The sequence below is a fragment of the Pelodiscus sinensis genome, chromosome 28, assembly GCF_049634645.1.
Source record: "Pelodiscus sinensis isolate JC-2024 chromosome 28, ASM4963464v1, whole genome shotgun sequence".
NCBI classification, from domain to species: Eukaryota; Metazoa; Chordata; order Testudines; family Trionychidae; genus Pelodiscus; species Pelodiscus sinensis.
The window spans coordinates 12,232,354-12,255,890 of NC_134738.1; the positions used below are offsets into that span (position 1 = coordinate 12,232,354).

The 23,537-nt window shown below is 52.4% G+C and overlaps 1 protein-coding gene across 5 annotated transcripts in view; it reads left to right on the forward strand.

Annotated features, from left to right (window-relative positions):
• Positions 1 to 23,537, forward strand: part of GFRA2 (GDNF family receptor alpha 2) — a 117,618-nt gene that overhangs the window by 41,780 nt on the left and 52,301 nt on the right. For all 5 annotated transcript variants that reach the window (XM_075910700.1, XM_075910698.1, XM_075910696.1 and 2 more), the window contains one exon: positions 11,902 to 12,250. In XM_075910700.1, coding sequence (XP_075766815.1) covers positions 11,902 to 12,250 — 349 coding nt within the window. The remainder of the gene's footprint in view (positions 1 to 11,901; positions 12,251 to 23,537) is intronic.

The following is a 23,537-nucleotide window of genomic DNA, read 5'->3' on the forward strand; positions in this document are numbered from 1 at the left end:
GGTATGGAGGAGGCTAATAGGAAAAATGTCTCTTCAGACGCTTCCTAATACAGCTGGTGAAAGGCACAGGCGGCTGCTGGTGTCAGCAGTGGAGTGACATATCGCTCTGCTCCGGGGAGAGGTTAATACTTTTCTTTGCAGTGAAGTGGTACGTGCCCCTTGAAAGACTGCAGACCGTGCTGGCCAGCCAATTGCTCTTGCCTCAGAGGGCTCCCGTTCCTCCACCGGGGCTTGAGCTCGCGGGCTAGGTGAAGGGAAGGTAGAGGCCCAAGCACACCCCCCTACTCCCATGAGACTTTTGACTCCGCTGATTCTGAGCCGATACTAGCAAGGGACCAGCGACTGTGGGGCATTGGGAATGGGCCACAGAGCCATATGCCTGTTGCTCACAGGCTCAAGAGAGGGCCAGCTGGGATCTCCTTTCAGCTCCGTGGCCTGTGTGAAACGAGTTGGCCAGTCCTCAGTTTTGTCCGCTTCCCGAAACATCCGGCATCACAGTTGGGTGGGTTTGGGAGAAGAGGGGGCAAGACTCGGACCACAGATGCAGAGACTTTCAGGTCCCCTGTCGGCACCCTTGTCTGGGCGAACCACCGGCAGCGGCCAAGTTAATGGTTTCCCCTGAAGTAATGCCCAGTCAGGATCAGGACCCCGTGATGTGCAAGGATGCTGTACAAATGCTTCAGGAGGACCTGATCCCCACCTGGAAGAGCTCTCAGTCTTGTTGAGAGGGGACTCAAAGGGAAGATTTAAAAATGGAGATGCCTGGGCAGGATTCATGTGGAGACATCCGAGGAAGCTCTCCAGCTCCAGAGAACAGCTGACACACCCCAGGGGGAGGAGGAGATGGCTCTGTCACAGGGACGACCCTAGCAGCTGGTTAATTCTGGCAGCAGGCGGTGCTTCCCCCCTGCTCCCAACCCTGCCCACCGTTGTGATGGAGAACCGTTGCACTGTCCCGGCAACGGGAGATGAGGAATCACCCCATGAGGCGGACTATCCGTGGTGTTATAAAGGGATTATCCAGAATCATCTGGCCTTCTACTACTACCCCACACTACTCATCCACCTGGGCACTGATGATACTGCGAGATATGTCCCTCAGCAGATCAGATGAGTCTACCGGGCTCTGTGAATATGAGTGAAGAAGTCTGGGGCACAGGTGGTTTTCTGTTTGATCCTGCCGGTCAAAGGTTGGGGCCCAAGCAGAGATAGGTGCATCCTGGAGGTGAAGGCCTGGCTGCAAAGATGGCTTCGCTAGGAGGGCTTTCAGCTTCCTTGACCACGGGATGCTGTTCCAGAAAGGACTGCTAAGCAGGGGTGGATCCACCTATCCAGGAAGGGGAAGAGCAAATTTGGACACAGATTGGCTAACGTCATGAGGAGAGCTTTAAATTAGCTTCTACAGGGACAGGTGACCAAAGCGCACAGGTAAGTAAAAAACATGGAGACTTGGGAGATGGATCTGAAATTGTGGGGGGAGCAGAGGCTGTAATAGCAGGGATAAAGGAGAGACAAGAGAGAACTGAGTGTGTGTGTGTGGGGGGGGGGGGAATCAAATCAGTATCTTAGATGTGTGGATACTAATGTGAGAAATATGGGGACTAAACAGGAAAAACTCCTATTGCTAGTAACTAAACACAACTATGACATAGCTGGTATCACAGACTCGGTGGGATCATAGGAATGACTGAAATATTGATATAGAAGAGTACAACTTGCTTATGAAGGACAGGCAAGTTAAGGGAGGAGGTGATGCTTTATATAATAAAAGTGCAAACACTTGGACTGAGGTTGAGATGGAAACTGAAGACAGACTTGTTGAGACTTGTGGGCAAGGATGAAAAGGATAAAAATCAAGAGCGATGTCATGATTGGGAGTTTAATAAAGAGCACCTAACCAGGCAGAAGAGGTGGGTGAGGCTTTTTTAAACAACTAACAAAATCATCCGAAGACCAGGAGTTGGTGGTGAAGGGAGACTTCAACTCTCCAGACACCTGCTGGGAAAATAACATTGCAGGTCACAGATTATCCAACACGTTCCTGGAATGCTTTGTGGCAACATTTTGTGTTTTTTAATTTCAGAAGGTGGAGAAAGTTCTTGGGTGGGAAACTGTTCTAGACCGGATTTTGGCAAATAGGGAGGAACTGGTAGAGTATTCGAAAGTGCAAGGCAGTGTGGGTGAAAGTGATCATGAAATGGTCAGAGTTCATGATTCTAAGGAATGGTAGGAGGCAAACGAGCGAAATAAAGACAATGGATTTCAAGAAGGCAGACTGTAACAAACTCCGGATAGGTAAGATCCTGTGGGCAAGTCTAAGAAGAAAAATAACTGAAGACAGTTGGCAGTTTTTCAGAGAGGCATTATTAAGTATGCAAGAGCAAACTATTCCACTACATAGGCAAGATGGGAAGTATGGCAAGAGACTTAACCAACAGATCTTCAGTGATCTAAAAATAGGAGTCCTACAAAAATTGGAAACTAGTTCAAATTACACAGGATAAATATAAATAAATAGCAGAAGTATGCAGGGGCAAAATTAGAAAGGCCAAGGCACAAAACGAGATCAAACTAGCTAGAGACATAAAGGGTATTAAGAAAAACATTTTACAAATACAGTAAAACCTGTGTTATCCAGCACGCCCAGGGATTAGGGTGTGCCGGTAACCTGCTGGGGGGGGGGGTCATGAGCAGCGGGGGTGGGGATGCAGCCTGGTGAGGGGGGATGGAAGGAATGAGGTGAAGATGGCGGCGGCGGTGGCGGCCTGCTGGGGGTGGGGCAGGAGCAGTGGGCGAAGCTGAGATGTTTGTTTCTGGCTGCCGTTCGCCCCTCCCCCAGGTATATGCTGCACGCTTGTCTGAGGAGCGGCCCGGCACTTAAAGGCACTTTTTTTTTTTTTTTGCTTGTTTGTTTTGCTTTTCCCAGCAAGTTTTTTCAGAAATTTGCTGGTTTTTACAGTTTTCCGGATGTTTAAGTTCCGGATAGCGCAGGTTTTACTGTACATTAGAAGCAAAAGGAAGGCCCCGGTCAGAGAAGGCTCATTAGTCCATGAAGAAGGGACAATAATAACAGAAAATGTGGCTGTGGCAAAGGTGCTTAATGGCTTTTTTGTTTCAGTTTTCACCAAGAAGGCTGGTGGTGATTGGATACCTAACATAGTGACTGCCAGTGAAAATGAAGTCAAAAGGGAAGCTAAAATAGGAAAAGAACAAGTTAGAAATGACTTAGGCCAATTAGACATCTTCAAGTCACTGGGGCCTGATGAAATGCATCCTAGAATTCTCTAGGAGTTGATGGGGGAGATATCTGAGCCATTAGCCACGTGAAAAGTCATGGAAGTCCGGAGAGATTCTAGAAGAATGGGAAGTGGCAAGTATAGTGCCCATCTATAAAAAGGGAAATAAGGACAAACCAGGAAACTTCAGACCAGAAAGATAATGAAGCAAATAATTAAGGAATCCATTTGCAAACATCAAGAGGATACTAAGCCAACCAGTAACAGCTTGGATTTGTCAAGAACAAATTATGTCAAACCAACCTGATAGCTTTCTTGCTTTCTTTGACAGGGTATTAAGTCTTCTGGATAGGGGAAAGCAGTAGGTGCGGTATAGCTAGACTTCAGTAAAGCATTTGATACAGTCTTGCATGGCTTTCTCATAAATAAATAAAATGTAGAGGGATGTACTATACAGTGGGTTATTAACTGGTTGGATAACCATTCCCAGAGAATAGTTATCAGCGGTCCACTGTCAGGCTGGAAGAGCATAACAAGTGGCATTTCAAATGGATCAGTCCTGGGTCTGGTTCTGTTCAATATCTTCATCAATGATTTAGATAATGGCATAGCGAGTATGCTTGTAAAGTTTGTGGGTGACACCCAGCTTATTAGGAAAGGCTGCAAGTGCTTTGGAGGATAGAGATATGATCTGGACAAACTGGAGAAATGGTCTGAAGTAAATGTGATGAAGTTCAACAAGGACAAATGCAAAGTGCTCCATTTAGGAAGGAACAATCAGTTTCACTCATATAAAAGAGGAAGTGACTGTCTAGGAAGCAGTACTGCAGAATAGGATCTAGGGGTCACAATGAACCACAAGCTAAATATGAGCCAACAGTGTGACACTTTTGGCAAAAAAAACGAAACAAACAACCCACCATTCTGGCATGTATTAGCATGAGTGCTATAAGCAAGACACAGAAATGATTGTTCTGTTCTGCTCCATATTGATGAGGCCTCAACTGGAATATTGTGTTCAGTTCTGGGTGCCACATTTGCTGAAAGATGTGGAGAAATTGGAGAAGTTCTAGAGAAGAGCAACAAAAATGATTAAAGGTCTAGAGAACATGAGCTTTGAGGGAAGACTGATAAAATTGGGTTTGTTTAGTTTAGAAAAGAGAAGACGGAGAGGGGACATGATAGCAGCTTTCAAATACCTAAAATATTATTACAAGGAGGAGGGAGAAAAATTGTTCCCCTTAACCTCTGAGGATAGGACAAGAAGCAATGGGCTTATATTTCAGTCTGGAAGCTTTAGGTTGGACATTAGGAAAAACTTTCTGTCAGGGTGGTTAAACACTGGAATAAATTGCCTAGGGGGTTTGTGGAATCTCCATCACTGGAGATATTTAAGGGCAGGTTGGACAAACACCTGAGAGGCCTGGTGAAGATGGTGCTTACTCCTGACTGGACTTGATAACCTTTCAAGGTTCCTTCCACTTCTATGATCTTTGAAAGTAAAATCATATCGTTGCTGAATCGAACTCTGGGTTTTAACTTCCGAAGTAAAGGTTTTCCAAGGAGCTTAGCCTTTGGGTTTGAGAGAACACGGCTATTTCTCCTCCCCTCTGAATGTTGGATTAAATTATCATCAAGGAAATGTTTAGCTGGTGGAAAAATATGAAAAGTGTGTTTGGAGTCGAGGTTATTAATTTGTGGGCTGCTCTATTTTGAAAACCAACCTGTTAACAAGAAATGTTGGCGATTGGGGTGAAGGGGGAAGTGACACATATTACGAGGGGTAGCACTGCCAGCCAGAGATGGGGCTGGGATATGGAGGATGCTTGGTAAAGGAGAAAGCTGCTTTCACAGCTGCATGGGCCATAACGTGATTATCCTCCGGTTGTCTCTCCGGCCAAATGCGGAAAACCTGCTCTTTACATTTCAAAAGGATCTGATTCCTTGCTGAACGGCTGTCAGGACTGCTAAGTGTCACCACAAAGCAGGTTAGAGCTGCTGCCTGGGCGTCTCTCCAACTCCTGTAGAACCCAGCACTAGCTCTGGGGGACATGAACAGGAAGGGCCTGGCTCCGTGGGGAGGTCTGGGACCTTGGGGAGCGGGTAGACGTTTACGTGTAGGTCTGTTGCCCCTCTCTTGTGTACTGGGCGGAGGAGCCAGCTCTAGGCCAGTGTCCCAGTCAAGTCCCACTTTATCCCTCTCTTGATGGATTACGTTGGGTATTTGTGACTCTCAACATCTTGGCCAACCCAGAGGGGACTGTACCAGGGACTTCAAAGCCTGGATATCTCACACATGAATGTCCTACATCGATCCTCCTGCACACACATGCACTGCCACTTGCCTGCAGTTTCCCACCCCTTGTTCAGCTCCATCCCTTATCCTCTGGTGCTCTTCTCTTGGGATTGCCAATGAGCCAACCACCCCAGCCCTGCTCCACCATCTTGTGTGCCCACCTAGCCCTGTCTACACTAGGGCGTTATTTCGAAATAACCCCCCCTAGGTTGAATTTATAAGCGGCGTGGCCACATGACCAAGCTCGTTCTTCTGAAATCACGGGCTGGTTGTTTTGAAATCTGTGCTCCTGCTTCCTCAGGGAATAACACTTATTTAGAAATCGTTATTTTGATCGTGTGGACTCTCCGGTGCTGCTATTTCGAAATAACGACTCCCCAGAGTCATTTGAATTAATGACTCCCCAGCGCTTCCTGGGGCCTAAGTCTGAGGTAGTGCATCCACATTCACGGAGCCTGCCTCGGACACACTAGTGTGGACACGCTAGTTCGAATGTATTAAATCGGGAGTTAAGTCGAATTCAGTAATTTCGAAGCAGTTTCTGAGTGTAGACAGGCCGTTACTGAGGGCTTTCTTCTTCTCTCCTCTCCTGTTCTCTTGCCCATAATGTTCCCTCTCTCCTGAGTGCCTACATGTTTCTCCTCCAGCATCTTTTAAGAGCAGCTGAGGATGTAGCTCTGGGCGCCTGCTTCTCCCAGTCCCTTCTGCCTTCCACCCTCGGTGCTGCGGCCGTGTATGGCATTAATGAGGCTGCAAAGGCAGCTGGAGCGTCCCCCGTGACCTGAAGCTGAAGCAAACAAGCTGTTCCTGTTGTGCGTTGATAATGAGGCTGGGCCGGCCTGTGGGGAGAGCGATGAAATTGCCACCACCTTTAAACGGGGCCGTGGAAGCAAAGAAGAAGACCGTGCATAGGCCAGACTTGCTGGCTGCAGAGCAGCTGGCCTATCAGGGATGATCTATGATGCTTGGTCCTCTTGCAAGAGCAGGGGACTGGACTTGATGGTCTCTCGAGGTCCCTTCCAGCCCTACGGTGCTGTAATTCTATGATTACAATGGATTCTTTAGGAAGGCGGTTGCATGTCTGATCCATAACAAGGTTCAGCTCAACCCAGAACGGTGTTCGGCTGCCTGGTACCATCTCTGCTCAACGTGTGCGGTGAAGGGTACCCGCCCGCACTGGACAAGGGAACGCTCTGCGCTTAGGCAGGGGCAAGCTGATTGCTTGGGTGGCCCCTGGGAAGGATTCCAATGCCAGCCAGATGTTCTAGCAGAGTGCCCGCAGCCGGGCAGCCTGTGTTTCTCCTGGTGGTGCACATCTACCCGTGCGTTGGTGTACATAACAAAATGTATTCCACACACGGGTGGAGAAAAATGAGGGGGAACACAGGTGAGCGTTCATTCCTTTCCCGGGCGAACAGTGCCTGGCTTTTGGTAAAGGGGTGACTACAGATACACCTGTCCCTAGAGCCAAAGGCAGCCCTGGGGAGAGCAGACATAACTTCTGACTGCACTAACGAGAGTTGGTCGTGACTCAGACTTGTACGTTGTACCCAGTATTTTGCCTCGGAATTCTCCTGTCCCCAGCTGTGCTGGAAATTCTGTTAGGTCTCATGGCATAGGGGATGATGGAGAGGGAGATGGATCTGAGGTGTTGGAGTTCTGTCCTGCCGGGCGTAGGCCTGTCTTGCCTGCTGTGAGGGTTGGGATAGATTTAGGTTGGCGTCTGGAGGGTCCCGTTCCCAGAAACCGCCGGTTCACAGGCCCCCTTCCCTTTCAGCCTCGTGAAATGCGAATGCTTGTATCTAATTAATGAGCTCCCCTGATTCCGTGCATTGCCAAGCTGGCTCTATTAAAATGCATCCAGATTCCTGCAGGTCTCAGGCAGGACAGATGCTCACGAGGATTCTACAACAAACCAGCCCGGTGCAAAGATCCCACCGGATGCCGGCATGTCCGATTGCCACAGGCTCTGTTGACAGTTCCGAGGGCTTTGAGGGAGGAGGGTTGGCCAGAGGGAGCATGGTCCAGCTTCTTGACTGTCTGATACCTTCCGCTCTAAGCCAGTTCCCAGATCAAAGGCTTGGAGAGTGGAGCAAGGCGGAAAAAGGCCCTGGGAGCTAGAGAGAAACAACTGCCGTGTGTCTGCTGCCATATGTGCGGCTCTCAGGCATGGCTGCTGGCTTGCCGTCCCCCTCTTGCTCCTCACCGCGGTATCTAGGGACGGGGGAGTTGTCAGGTAGAGAGGAACCTCGGCAAACTCCGTGTTCTGGGCTGTGTTTTGCAGGGTATGTTTTACCGTGTGCGCGGTGTTAGTACTTCCCCCTTGTCAAGAGTTGGGCAAACAGAAAAGGAGCTGGGGATTCCAGTGGATCAGAAGCTGGAGATGAGTCAACAGGGCGCCCTTGTAGCCAAGAAGCCTAATGGCATATTGGGCTGCCTCATGAGGAGCATTGCCAGCAGATCTAGAGAAGTGATTATTCCCCTTTATTTGGCACAGGTGAGGCCACAGCGGGAGTACTGCCTCCAGTTCTGGGCCCTACGCTACAGAAAGGATGTGGACACGTTGGAGAGGGTCCAGCAGAGGGTTATAAAAATGATGAGGGGGCTGGAGGCCATGACCTACGAGGAGAGGCTGAAGGATTTGGGCTTGTTTAGTTTGCAGAAGAGAAGATTGGGGTGGGGGGGGGCGGATTTGAGAGCAGCCTTCAACTACCTGAGTTGAAGAGGATGGAGAGAGGCTGTTCTCAGTGGTGGCAGATGGCAGAACGAGGAGCAACGGTCTCAAGTTGCAGTGGGGGAGGTTTAGGTTGAAGATTAGGAAAAACTGTTTCCCTAGGAGGGTGGGGAAGTGCTGGGATGGGTTCCCTAGGGAGGGGGTGGAATCTCCATCCCTGGAGGTGTTTAAGTCCCGGCTTGACCAAGCCCCGGCTGGGATGATTGAGTTGGGGTTGGTCCTGCTTTGGGCAGGGGGCTGGACTCGATGGCTCCTGCCATCTCTTCCAGCCCTGGGATTCTGTGATTCTAAGCAACTGTCCCAGCAGAGAACGGTCCCCAAGTGGCCGGCTGTGCGTGTGTAGGGAGGAGAGAGGGGGAGTGTGGCCACTTGCATCACAACCTTCTCAAGTCGGGGGTGCACTACGGCACGGTGCATCGGAGCAGGCTGAGGATGGGACCGCAGCGACCTCTGTTCCAGCCTCTCTCAGCAGGAGGCGCTCTAGGGAAAGGGGCCGCTGCAGGGGAAGGAGCTGGAAGGCCCGAAAGGCTGCATCCCAACGGAGGACTCGTGGAGACGGCTGTAGGAGCTGCCCCGTTCTCTGACTCCCTTAACAGCTGCTTCCGAAGGCAGCGGTTGCAGAAGGCTGGCTGGAGGGGAGCTCTGGGTGGAGCACAGCAAGGAGCGGAAATAAACAAAGCCAAGCTTTCCACCTAGGTAGCTGCTTCCACTTGCTAATTACCAGGGCTCTGCAAATATTCCTGCTAGGAAACCCTCGTGGAGGCTGCCATCTGTCTCGGCCAAGAGGAAATGGGGAACAACCGGCCAATCCAGGATCCCGGTTGGTTTGCGGGGGAAGGGTAAATTAGAGAAGAAATTACTGCAGCAGTCAGGTGACTTTGAAATAGCACCTGGCTCTCCTAGGGCAATTCATCATTTTGACAAAAAAATAAAAATTGAGCCTTGATTCCTTCTCCGGGGGTGCGGGGGGTGCGTGCTTTTTCGTTTTGTTTTGCTGATTGCTGGGATTCCGGGAGCCGATGCTGCAAATCCAGCTGCGCAGTTGGCAGCCCGGCGTTCCCGCTTCCCCAGCAACTCTCTGCACGTAACGGCTCCCCTTCTCGCTGGCCCTGCCTGGCCGCACGCCCCCCTGCTGGGTCTCTAGCTCGGAGCTCTCGGCTTGCGGGGCTGTGTGCGTCCGTGGGGCGCTGCTGGGGCAAGTGACTCATGCAGGCTGAAAGAGGGCCGGTGCTGGGGCCAGATATGCCTCACCAGGGCATTGCTCTATGGGGCAGTGGTCACGTGGCCCCTTGGGGAACTGGCAGAGAAGATGCTAGCTGATTGAGACCCTGACCATCATAGGGGGTGCTTCTGTGCTGGAGCTGGGCGAATAATTAATCTCTCTTCGTTTGACTAATGGACTAGAAGAATCTTGCAAATTCATGGCATAAATTATGCATGGAATATTATTTGATGAGCGCTGATCCCCCTGCTGCTCCTGGCCTGGCTTAGGTTAACTCCTTCCCTGCATGCCTCTCATCTAAGCAGACCTTAGGGCCCTGTTCTCGCTGCGGATATACACACTGGTCTGATGGGAGGACCGGTGAGTGCCCCTCCTGACAGGCGTGGATAATATGAATGGCAGGGGTGAATACGCCATCGTCTGTGCCTGTGTGTTCTGACTCGGACGCTGCAGAGAGTCTGACTAACACACATCTACACTTCTGGGAAGATCGATGCTCTGGAGGTTGATTTAGTGGGTCTGGTAAAGACCTGCTAAATCGAAAGCTAAAGGAGCTCCCATCGACCCTCGAACTCCTCATAGCTGTGAGGAGAAAGGGAAGTTGCCAGGGGAGCGAAGAGAAGTGGCCCTCCCGCTGTGGGGCCACCCCAGAAAGAGGACGCAAGATCCAGCGACGCCAGCTACGCACGTCTCATAGCTGGCCTTGCATATCTTGCAGGGATGTACCATCAGGGGAGAGAAAGCTGCTGTGGGTCTGGCTCATTGTGATGCTGAGGGCTGGAATTTGCCGGCAGCTGGGGGCTGAGAGGCGTCTGGTGCCTGACTGGAAAATCATTTTTTCCCCTAGTTTTCAACACAGTATAAAAAAATGCCCCAAACTCTGGTGTTTCCTTGGCAGAGGACAAGAAACGGCTCCCTGTGTGAGCTACCTGCAGCAAGGAACCCTGCTGCTGTTCATAGAGCCGTAGACAAGCAGCGCTGGAAGGGAGCAGAAGTCCCCTTGCCAGCTCCCTCTCCCTACAATACAGCACCCCTAGAATGTGCGTCTCTAGGGCATCAGCCTGCAGCTCCAGCGACCGGCTGGCTCGGGGCTGGGTTATGCCTCTGGTGAAAGGGTCTGTGAGGGGCAGGTGGCTTGGCCAGTCAGATGGGACCTAGTCTTGCCATTTGCTCAACTGGGCCACTGTTCTGGTGGATGAAGGGTAAAATCTGTGCTGATTGGAGGCCCCCCCCAGCCCCCTCAGGGCTAGTTCTGCCCCCCTCCTCCCATTTCCCTCTCTGGAGAAGTGGATCCCAAACGTCTATTCTGAAATCGGTTCCCTGTGTGTGCGAGACCCGGAGCCCAATGCTCCGCCGGGCGTGCCTCTGCACTCTGGCAGTGTAAATAGGAACGAGGCTCCATGTGTGATCTGTCACCAGTGCACCGGCCATGCAAAATGCTGCGGGTGTGGTGGAGCTTTACAGCCGCGCTTGACTGGTGGCAGTGACTGCGCCCAGTGCGGGGCAACAAATTGTCTTCCCCCGTCCTTTGCACGAATGGTGCATTCCCCCCGCCGGTCCCTGGCATCCCACCTCTGGCTAAAGGGGAGAATTTCATTCTGTACCTTGAGGCAACCCCCTGCAATTGGTACAGCCCCTTGGTGTGGGGCTGCATCGGCTTACACCCAGCGACACGCGTCAGTCGCCACGTGCCCCCGCTGTGTAGAAACAGGGTTGCACCCCCCCCCCCATCCCCGTGGGGTGTATTTACCCTGGAGCTAGGCAGTTACCCATCGCTGCTGCTGCATGTTCACTTGGTTTTTCCTACCCAAGTGTGGCCTCAGGCTCTGTGTATGTCCAGCAAATAGCCCCTGTGTTTGGACTGGGACGCAGTCAAGCTGTGATTACGGCTGCCCGAGAGCAGGAACATGCTGGGAGGGGAGGAGCAAAGTGCAGGGGGAAGCTAAACGCGGCCACGAGGAGCTAATGGAACCTTGTTTTCCCCCTCCCCCTCACTCCTGCCCATTGCGTGTCCCTGCCACTAATTCCAGGCCTGGATTTTCCGCGGGAGGATGCTTCGCCGAACTACCAGTTTGGTGACTCTGATGCTGCCGCGCTGATTGTGGGGCAGCTCCCGAAGCGCGGGCAATCCTGCCGGCCGGAGCGTGGCCAGTGGCGGCCGCATTCCATGAGCAGCCCGGGTAGGGTTCTGGCGACGCCTGTCCCAGCGGGAGCGTAATGGGCACAGCGCAGCCGGCGTGGGAACTGGAGGTTGGAGCTGGGTCTTGGTTCTGGGGCATGCCGGAGCCCCCCGGGGTGAGGGAGGTGCCCTGTTCTGGCTCCCCTAGTTGCATTCACCCTCCTTGTCCCCCTCGTTCCAGGGCTGTGCCCCCAGAGTAACGCCCCTGCCCTCTTCCTCTCTCTGCTTGCCCAGGAATGGAGCCCGCCACCACCACCAAGAGCAACCACTGCCTGGACGCAGCCAAAGCCTGCAACCTGAACGACAACTGCAAGCGGCTCCGCTCGGCCTACATCTCCACCTGCAGCAAGGAGATCTCGGCCACCGAGCACTGCAACCGCCGCAAGTGCCACAAGGCCCTGCGCCAGTTCTTCGACCGGGTGCCCAGCGAATACACCTACCGCCTGCTCTTCTGCGCCTGCAAGGACCAGGCCTGCGCCGAGCGCCGCCGGCAGACCATCGTCCCCAGCTGCTCCTACGAGGACAAGGAGAAACCCAACTGCCTGGACCTGCGGAACACGTGCCGGACGGACCATCTCTGCCGGTAAGACCCGTCCCCCCGCCGGGCCCACGGCCAGCGTTGTTCTTGGTTTTCTGTCTGCATAGCAGGGTGGGGAGATCGGCCCTGGGGCATTCCATGCGGATCCTCCTGGGGCATTCCATGCGGATCCGGGTAGGGTCCCACAAAATCCCGCACCCACCTTGGGCATAGGGGATGTTGTGTTGGAGTGTGGAGGCAGGCCCACAACAGTCACATGCGACGTCAAGACAATGATGCAGGGATTGTGTGGCTCCCGTGGAGTGCCGGGGTGTGTGGCGGGTCTGACTATGTGTTTGCAGTGGTCTCTTCAGTGCGATGCTTGGGCAGAGCCGGCTGGCCGGCTGGATTTATCCTGGTAGTGGTGGTTTGGCCACTTTCTGGCTCTGTGTTGCATTTGGCTGGTTGGTTCTCTCCTGGGTTTAAGTCCTGGATCAAATCGGGTACATCCACAACGTTCTTTCAAAACCACAAAGAGCGTGTCTACACAGCAGGCCGTTATTTCAAAATCACGTTGAGCTGGTGGACTTCTTCCTCTGACTCCTGTAACCCTCATTTCATGAGGAGGAAGGGAAGTCGGAGGAAGAGCGCTCGTCCTTCGACTTCCTACTGTGTGGCCAGCGCCAAAAGCCGAGTGACGCTATTTTGATGTCCGCTAACGCAACTGACGTTGCTGCAGTTGCGTCGCTTAACTCGACGTTAGCCCGCAGTGTAGACGTGCCCATTATGTGCTGGTGTGAAATGGTGAGTCCAGGGACCTGGTGGGCCTCTCGATCATGGACGTGCAACTCCAGCATGTTGATGGAGCGGTACTGCTTCCCCCCCACAGAGGATGAGCCAGTTGTTTCGAACGTGCTAGTTTTGACATGCAGCTTGCATGTGTCACACGAGGCTTCTTGTGGTGTAGCCCAGCTGCTGTGCTAGGAGGACCCTGTGCCAAGGTATAGTGACTGGGGTAAGCTGGTTGCCTGCCCGTTCTACCTGCGGGCGGGGTGGTCCGTCATACTGGGCAGAGATGTCCCTGCTGCTCGGATCCCTTCCTCTGTCTGTTGGCGTGTGCCGTCTGTCGGCCGAGCCCACCCCTGCCTAACTTCTCTACCCACTTTTCTCGTCACAATCACATCATCCGGACTTCCACGGGAAAGGGCCACCACACTGCTTAGGAACCTGTCTTTAGTCTTTGTCTTGTGGAACGAGGTGTACCGGTAGTTCGGAATAGGAATCCTAGTTCGAACTACCTAGTTCGAGCCCCGTGTAGCCGCGCTGCACGGGGTTCGAACCAGCGGGGTTTTAAAAATGGCGGCTCCCCGCTTATGCAAATGAAGCCCGGGAAATTCAAATCCCGGGCTTCATTTGCAAGTGCGGTATGCCTACATTACCCTCCTAGTTCGAACTAGCGGGGTAGTGTAGACATACCCTCTGTCTTAGAGACTAACAATATATAGGGTCACGAGCTTTCGTGGGTAAAACCTGCTTCATCAGATACATCTGTTCGCCTTTACAGTGCCACAGGACTCTTGTTAGTTTTGCCGACACAGACTAACACGGCGACCCCTCTCAGACTGGAAATCAGGGAGAGACCATTTCCCGACCCTCCCTCCCCCCAGTTTTCCTCCTTGTTTTTTATTTAACCAGCCCTGCTCACAAGCCATGGCAAAGTACAGTCAAGACTGTAGTGGTTCAGGTCATGGCGTGGGAGTCACAAGGCTTGGGTTCTATTCACCAGCTGAGTTACTGACCTGCTGTGACACTGCTGGGTCTCCCGTTTGCTGGGACTCAAATCCCTGCTTTGGTTTGCAGCTGTGAAGCTGTTTAAAAGCAGAGGCCGGTGCAACCCACCACCCGTGCGGCGTTTCCCGAGGGATGAAGGCGGAAAAACCAAAGAGAGCTGGCGAGGAGCTCTTGTTCCTGGCGCCCCACATGGAAATGACTCTGGCAACTCCTTTGGCGGAGTTTTGCGTGGGAGTAGGGCGGGGCGTTTGTGCACATCTGTGTCTGCGCACATGAGGTCATCGTTCATGAAACATCCATCTTTAATTCCTGGCGAGGGCCAGACAATCCTGGAGGGCTGGCAAGAAGAGAAGAGCTTTGTTTTGTGAAAAACGTGCAGGATTTCGGCATTGGGTTTGGTTCCCCGTAAGGACAACACCGCTGCCTTTGGGAACTTGCCAGGGAAAACCAGAGGGCACAACTTGAACTAAGCTACGCAACTTCAGCGACGTCAAGCTGCGTGGCTGAAGTCGCAATAGCTGAATGCGGCTTTTGGCGCTGTCTATGCAGCAGGAAGTCGAAGGACGAGTGCTCTTCCTTCGACTTCCCTTGTTCCTCATGGAATGAGGGTTGCAGGAGTCGGAGTAAGAAGTCCTCCTGCTCAACGTTATTTCGAAATAACGCCCTCGCTGTGTATTACGCACTCTTTGTTATTTCGGAATAATGTCAGTTATTCCGAATAACACTGCAGTGTAAGAGAAACACAACTATGCAGCCAAAAAAGTGCCCCCCGTCCACAGTAAATTTCAGAGCCTGAGTTAACTGACTCAGGCTAGCAGAGCCTGTGTGCGGGGCTTACACTAGCCATGTAGGCATTCCCACTTGGGGTGCAACCTGGCCTCCAAGACCTGCCCCCTTCCAGAGCCAGCCCAAACCTGAATGTCTACACTGTGATTTTTATCCTAGCTGTGTGAACCTAGACTCGTTGACCTAGATTCGTTTTAGCTACATAGATGCAGAAAACCAATGTGGCCAGGGAATTCAATGGAGAGTTCATGCTGTCCATGGTCTGGTACTCTAACCACTGGGCCATACAGCTGGTCTCTCAGGGCCTGGCTCTATACAACATCTCCAACAGGAAAGACCCGCAGTATAGAATAGCCTGGGGGTCAGGGTGCTTACTTGAGAAGGTGTAGGCTAAAGTTGCCTCTAAACGTTTTCCATTGATGTGCGGAATAATTTTTTATGTGCACGCAAGCGTGTGCAAATGTGTGCCAATAGAAGGAACAAAAACCCCAGATGTGGGTGCTCTGCTAATCCGCTGCATGGCATTGGAATGTCCCCTGAGCGGACTCACAAGCATACAGCTTACAGGGAACACCGGTGGAGACGCAGGGATATGTCCCTACTCCAGATCAGGCAGACCCAAGACCTGAACCGGGGTTCCCACATCTTAGGGATGTGCCCTCATCACTGGAGTTCTCCTGTTCTCTTGTTTCAGACTGGAATTCCATTCTGGGCCCAGGAAACCTTCTGAGGAAAAATGTTGTTGAACCTGACGTTTCAGTTTTGACAAGTCGGGATGGAAAATCCAGTTTAAAATGTTAACCGGTTAAACAATAGCTGGAGTTGGTTAACTGGCCTGCCGTGTCGCGCCGTGGGCGGGGGGCCATGGGCGCAGCCCCCCGCCGGTGATGCGACGTGGTCTGCTTCAGCTTGGTCAGGTGCCAGTTAATCAGTTACCTGGTATGCATGCTAATAAGGCAATACTTACTGGGTAACTGGTTAACCCTTTACATCCCTATTTCCAACAGCAAGTGATGTTGAAAAAATCCCGACCTGTTCTACTTCCCAAGCTCCTCACTCCCAATCAGCGGTACCCCGGTGATTCCTGTCCTCCCTCAGCTCTGCCAATGACCCTCAATCTGGCCCTGCCCAGCCCCGTACCTCGCTCTTCTCTCCCGGGAGCCAGGCTTGCACGGGGGCCCAGCTGTGGATTTGCTGATATTAGTTCCCTACTGAGGGCTCATGCCCCTGGTGCCTTCCTCGGCCCAGTCCGAGCCGGGGCCCTGTCGGTGCTGAGAGATGTTCTGTGAGGCCAGCTGCCATGGCGGTGTCTCACAATCAATGTCAGCAGCGAGTCCCTGGGGGGTTTCCGACCGGCTCTGGCGCTTCTCTGCTTCGGGGGTAAAATCGCAACCACCGTTGCTGGGATCAGGGGGTTGTTACCGAACGTTATGAAGGATCTGGGGGTCAGTGGTTTTTTGGGGGCGGGATTATTGTCATTGGGGCTTAGAAGCGGGTGTCCCGGTGGGAAGCATCTGTCTCGCTGTTGTGACGATGTAGATGGCAGCCCAGCCATGCCAACTGGGCACAAACCGAGCGGCGCTAGTGTGGAACTCGGCAGGTGTGGCTGACATGACGTGAAGGGCCCTTTGGGGTGTGCGCAGGCTGGGACAACGTGAGGGCTGTGCCATGGAGGCAGCGTGGCGGGTGGGTGTGACCATTGGGGAGCTGAGTGGGTTTGGCCCGTGCGCTCTTGTTGCGTTGGGGTTGGGGGGGGCGGTGTCATCCAGGATCAGAGAGAGGAAAATCTTGACTGATGTTACCAGGGCCCACGGACGAGCTGGAGAAGGAAAAACATCATTAGCGATGGACTTGTCTCAGCGTATCTGAGTCTCCGGCTGCCCCTGTCTATGCGACTTTGTCTGTCTGTCTGTCTGCAGTGTCTGAGTACAACACCATCCCTGCAGAAGGGCTGGGAACCTGCTGTTCCTATTGGAACCTGCACCCAGCCCCCCCCTTCTGCCTTGTCTCTCTCAGCTGTGGGAAAGGCACTGGCTTATCAAGCTAAATCGTGAGCATCCTGGAATCTATCAGAGCTGCTCAAATAAGGTCCCTGCTCCCCTAAGGGTGTCACTTCATGGCCAATGATGGCGCAGGGTAGTGTGGAGCCGGGGAGAGCAGATTCCTTCCTTCCTAGGGATACCACTTCTACTTCCCTATATGCAGTGCCCTGGGCAGAATCAATGTCAGCACATATAGAGTGTGTCTACGCTGCAATGAAACACCTGTGGGTGGCCCATTCCCTAGAATCCTAAGCCTGGAAGAGACCTCATTGAATCCAGCCCCCTGCCCAACGCAGGACCAACCCCAATTCAATCATCCCAGCCAGGGCTTTGTCAAGCCGGGACTTCAAAACCTCTAGGGATGAAGATTCCACCCCCTCCTTTGGGAACCAATCCCAGTGCTTCCCCACCCTCCTAGGGAAAGAGTTTTTCCTCATATCCAACCTAGACCTCCCCCACTGCAACTTGAGACCATCACTCCTCGTTCTGCCAATACTGAGAACAGCCTCTCTCCATCCTCTTTGGAACCCCCTTTCAGGGAGTTGAAGGCTGCTCTCAAATCCCCCCTCATTCTTCTCTTCTGTAGAAACAAGCCCAAATCCCTCAGCCTCTCCTTGTAGGTCATGTGCTCCAGCCCCGTCATCATTTTCTTGGCCCTCCATTGGACCCTCTCCAATGCGGCCAGGTCCTTTCTGTAATGGGGTCCCAGAATTAGACACACTACTCCAGATGTGGAGACATTTCGGCTGCCTCGGGCTATGGGGCTGTGAAATTGCCGTACGGATGTCTGGGCTTTGGGTCCCTCCCTCCTTGTGGCATCCTGGAGCCCGGTCTACAAGTCCAAGGCAGCTGATAGGGGCCAGCCATGGGTGTGTTATTGCCGTGTAGACATGCCTCTGGATGGGAGCTGGGGCGGTCCAAGCTCCTTCAGTGACCAGGGCTTGGGTCAATTGTGCAGATGTGTAGTCCACATGTGCCTGGGCTTGCACTGAATGAAGAAGGTCCCGTGCGAGGGTTGTGAACAGTTCACGCAATGGCTTGATGTGGGCAGCTCCGATGTTGCTTTGGCTGCTACAGATTCATGCCCAAGACGTAGCTGGAATGGATGAGCTGGCTGGTGATCACTCCAGCTGCAAAGCTCTTCTCGGGCCTCAATGTAGGGGGCACCAGTTGAGAAACACCAGCACTAACTGGTAAGGTCAGACCCAGTGTCCCTGTCCAGCTCTGCAAAGCCTCATCCAGTCTTGGCAATGGAACGAGCTGGCATCCAACCTGAATCAGGCTCCGGTGAGCGATGGACGGGCAGGGCTCAGACACACAATCTGCCCCGACCTTCTGTCCGAGAAGGCTGGACCAGACCTGGTTTTGAGAGATGAGAATATCAGCTTCGCGTAGCTGCTATTGGCATGTGCTGAATGCATTGGGGGGGGGGGGGGGACACAGGGAGAAGCTGCTTTGCCAGCACATACTCCCCTGGGAACCTATTGGGATTGAATAAGATTCTTATCTGAATGGACTCTCCCGAGTCGCTTTCAATCCGTGGAGGATTAGAGCCTGGAGAGGCTGGGGAGATTCCCAGCATAAAAACGACGGCCCTCCCAAATTCACAGCCATGCAAAATGTGCCACGGACTGTGAAATCTGGCGTCCTGCCTTGGAATCTGGCCTTTTGTTTCCTTATACCGATTGCACGGGGGGAGGGAGGGGAGGACGAGTATTTCTCAAAATGGGGGCCTGACCCAGAAAGGAGCAGGATCCTATGCAGAGCTGTGACTGTTTAACCAGTTCACTTGTAAGCCTCACTCTTAATGGGCAAAGCTTCCTGGTTACGGTTAACCGGTGGGGGCTGGGGCAGGTCCCTGCCTGCAGAGAGCAGGGGGTTGCTGTAGCCCTACGGGGGCCCACTGCAGACAGGGGCTGCTTCAGCCCAGCAGGTATAACTCCATGCTGGAGCGACCCCTCTGTCTACTCCTCCTCTAATCAGTTAACCGCTTAACCAATTAAATGGGATTTTACATCCCTAATCACAAGGTGGTTTCAGGAGGGTCACGGTATTTCCACCCTGACTTCTGTGCTGCCTTCGGAGCCGGGCAACTGGAGCTCGGTGGCTGTAATGTTGGCCAGGTGCCCAGCTCTGAAGGCAGCGCCCGGCCAGCAGCAGTGCAGACATCCGTGTGGCAATACCATGCCCATGTCGCCCTGACTTCTGTGCTGCTGTTTCCAGCTCTGGCTGGCTGGAGAGTGTTGGCTGCTGAGTACAGGCCAGCGCTTCAGGCAGCAGTGCAGAAATAAAGGTGACAACACCATACGAGGCCATCCTGACCAGCACTGCTGCTGGCAGCTGCTCTGCCTTCAGAGCTGGATTCCTGGCCAGCAGCCGCTGCTCTCCTGCCTCCCGGCTCTGAAGGCAGCACCATTGCCAAAAGCTGTGCGGAAATAAGGGTAGCAATACTGCCACCCCCATATAATAACCTTGCAACAACCCCTGCACACAAACACATACACACAACTCCTTTACGGGTCAGGGCCTCTACAATGACAACATGACCTATGAAGCCAGGCTTCATGAACTGGGCTTGTTTAGTTTGGAAAAAAGAAGATTAAGGGGGGACCTGATAGCGGTTTTCAAATATCTAAAAGGGTGTCACAAGGAGGAAGGAGAAAATTTGTTCCTCTTGGTTTCTGAGGACAGGACAAGGAGTAATGGGCTTAAAGTGCAGCAGGGGAGGTTTAGATTGGACATTAGGAAAAAATTCCTAACTGTCAGGGTGGTCAAATATTGGAATAAATTGCCAAGGGAGGTGGTGGAATCTCCCTCTCTGGAGATATTTAAGAACAGGTTAGATAGACATCTGTCAGGGATGGTGTAGACGGAGCTTGGTCCTGCCTTGAGGGCGGGGGGCTGGACTCGATGACCTCTCGAGGTCCCTTCCAGTCCTATGATTCTATGATTCTATGATTCTGACGTTTCAGATTTAAACAGCTGAACTCAGGCAATTTACCATTTTTAAACGCCTATGACAGTGAAATTGGCCAACATGGACTGTGAATTTGGTAGGATTTTAATGATCTTTCTTTAATACCAGATGTCTCCTCGTTGGCTCCAGGCAACGTGTGCTGGCAAGCAAGCTCCACACTCGCTCTGGGACCCCAGAAAGAGCCTGATGTTGGTTTGTAGTTCGGTCTGTGGCCGGAAAGGTGTCTCCAAGACGCTGTGTGTTTATAAATAAGCCTTGGCTGGGAGCCACCTCCCAGGCTCCAATTCAACCTCAGCAGGCTGGGAATGTGTATAAATAGTGTGCCGGCTTTGCCTTGCTCACTTGTGTCTGTCTCAATTGGGCTGCAGCCTTGGGCAGCCGTTATCAGATCCGGCACTACCCCTCCCAGCACCGCGGTGCGAGAGAGTCGCGCTCCAGAAATTCTGCTGCAGTAACAAACTCCCCTAACTTTCTTTGGAGGAGGCCAATCGTGTTGTTCCTCAGGACCAGCAGGCGTAACTTTTCTTAGACCCTCCGTGGCTAGCACTGAGGTATTGCTGCAGTGGCCAGATATTTATGCTATAGGTTGAACCTCTCTAGTCCGGCACTCTCAGGACCTGTCCAATGCTGAACCAGAGAATTTGACGAACCATGGCAGGTCTATACTCTCCAGCAGCATTATCAGCACTACCACTGCTTGCTGTACTGTTAGAAGACATTTCGGGGTAAATTAGAGCTAAATAACAGCACAGAACATTGAGAGCCAGGCCTGGTGGCTGTCAACAAACTTTATGGGACTGCAGGAAATTTGGTCACACTCATGATAAATGGACATCCGGCGAACTAAAATCATGCCACGTGAAGGTAAATGCAAAGTCCTCCGCTTAGGGAAGAACAATCAGTTTCACACATACAGAATGGGAAGCGACTGTCTAGGAAGGAGAACTGCAGAAAGGGATCTAGGGGTCATTCCACGAGGAGTACAGCTAGTTCGGATTAGAATCCCGGGCTTCATTTGCAATTGCGGATGACTACATTACCCCCGCTAGTTCAAACTAGCGGGGTAGTGTAGACATACCCTGAGAGGGGACATTAGAGTTTTTGAGTACCTAAAATGGCGCTATGTGGAGGAGGGAGAAAAATCATTCCCCTAACCTCTGAGGATAGGACAAGAAGCAATGGGCTGAAATTGCAGCAAAGGAGGTTTAGGTTGGACATTAGGAAAACTTCCTAACCGTCGGGTGGTTCAACACTGGAATAAATTGCCTGGGGAGGTTGTGGAATCTCCGTCATGGACATATTTAAGAGAAGGTTGGATAGACACCTGTCAGGGAAGATCTAGATCGGGGTGGCCAACCCATTCAACAAAAAGAGCCAAACCAGAAAAAATGCAAAGAGCTGCCCCAGAATTGTCGAGCACAAAAAAAAAAAAAAAAAAAAAGAGGCTGTCCCTTTAAGAAACAAACTTAGGCTGCCATCTTGGGCGCCATTTTGAATCGCTGCCCCAGTGAGCACAGGGGAGCCAGGGTCCAGGAGTGGGGGAGCCTGAGGGTTATGGGAGTGGGGATCATTGGGGGGGTGTGCAGGAGCAGCCTCGCGAGCCGCACTTATAGGGGAGAAGAGCTGCATACAGCTCATGAGCCGCGGGTTGGCCACCCCTGATCTAGATGGTGCTTGGTTCTGCCGTGAGGGCAGGGGACTGGACTTGATGACCCCTCCCAGTTCTCGTGTTCTAGGATTCTATGATTTTTTTTTTAAGGTGACCAACTCACCTGGTTTTCAGTCCATGCTGAGCACCGACCCTCAGAAAAGCAGGCCTTTTTCAATTGTTTCCAGGTAGGCTCCTCAAGTCTGTCATGGACAGCTGCAGGTCAAGATTCATCCCAGGCTTGGAGGAACTTTCTTCTAGGCTAAGAACAAAGAGGGGAGTTCTTGCTCCAAGATCCATCCAGTCTTTGGCCTCTGAAAATGTCCACTAAAACAGCCATGCAAATGTTTGGCTTTGTGACTTGGCCAATTGGAATTGGTCTGGCTGACACCTACGAATTCATCTAATAGGCAACCCAACTGTGATGAGTCAGTGGGTCTCAGCCAGGCCAGTTCTGATTGGACAAGTTACAGCTGGCCTGGGCTAGATTCCAGCTGGCAGCCTTGAGGTCTCGGTTTCAAAGGTCACTTGGGATGAATAGCTCTGATGAGCGAGAATCAAAATTCAGAGATAAGTGATTCAAAATGGCAAGTGAGAGAGTCCTACATACAGGCTGGCTCAGAGCGTGAATTCAAGTAAACTGGCCCCCAGGAGCTGAAAAGCTGTGAACCCAGTGCCACCTGGGAAGCATGAGAGATGGAGAGAACAGGGCTCTATTCAGAACTCTGGTTTCATCTTCCACTGCCCATCGGGTCTGTGTAGACAGCTGGAATCGGTGTCAGTCCCATCTTCCACCCCCGGTCCGGCTGCCAAAGGTCAGCTCTGCGGTTTGCCATAGGGATTCTGACACCCCTGCCCATTGTAACGAATGGAAGTTGTGAGTTTGAATCCCTTAGCCAGCTCTGAAAAATCTCAGTCCAGCCAGGTCTACACTGGTTCTCAACCCCAATTATGTAAAATATGTAGCTGGAGTCGGCTTACCTTGGTGCCATCTTCATATAGGGAGGCTGATGGGAGCAAATGCCCCCATCGGCTTACGTTACTCCTTGTGATTGCCAGGAGTACCGGCACCAATCGGAGCCACCCTCAGCATTTGATTTAGCGGGTCTTAACAAGACCCGCTAAATCGAATGCCAGAAGATCGATTTCTGGCGCAGTAAGTATAGACGTGGCCTTGGGTCCCCATCCCCTGGGAACAGGCTGGGTTTCAGTGCAACATGTGGTCCCCCTCCCTGCAAGGAGGGGAGCTTGCAGGCTGTCCGGGGTTGTGAAGGAAAAGGCAGGCTGTTTGCTGCGGTCTGTGTAAGGCAATGAAGCGTGTGAAAATCTGTGCTAGTTGCAGGAGCGTACAAGAGTAGATTACAGACACAAGCTGTGACAACGAGCCGGCTATGGACACCGCTCTGGCTACCCCACGGTTTCTGCGTATTCACGGAGGGTTTGGTGCACAGCTGCCAGCTGGAATGCAGCTGCCTGGAACTGTAGCGGGAGCTGTTCAAGACCCATTGCTACCAAAGAGGGAATGCATCATGCCTGCAGCATGGGTGGCCAGGAGCTCCAGGCTGTCTGACATGAGAGGCCATCTCTGTTCAGGAAAGACCCAGGACCGTGGCTGCTGGGCAGGCTTGAAGGGCATTGGCAGAATTGAACGCAGACCCCAGAAAGCGCTGTGTTCAGGCCTGAGGGCAGAGCATGGAGGAGTCATACTGAGGATGGCAGAGAGTTCTGGGGTTCAGGATTGAGACCTGTTGGTAGAGTGTACCTTAGGAGCTTGGAAGGGGAGTAGCCAAGGATTGCAAAGCGCAAGCAGAGGTCAGGTAAACACATCTAGGAAGATTAAGGCCAGGTCTGCATTCAGGGACAAAGTCTACTTCAGATACCCAACTCCACCTGCATGACTAGCATAGCTGTAGTTGACGTACCTTAGGTTGAATTTCCATGGCGGCTCCGCTGCAGGAGGCCGACAGGAGAAACTCTCCCATTGACTTCCCTTACTCCTAATGACCTGGTGGAGTACTGGAGTTGACAGGGGTGCCATCTGTGCTCAATTTAGCATGTCCTTACTAGACCCACTAAATCGAACCCCGGGAGATCGATTTCTGCAGCGTT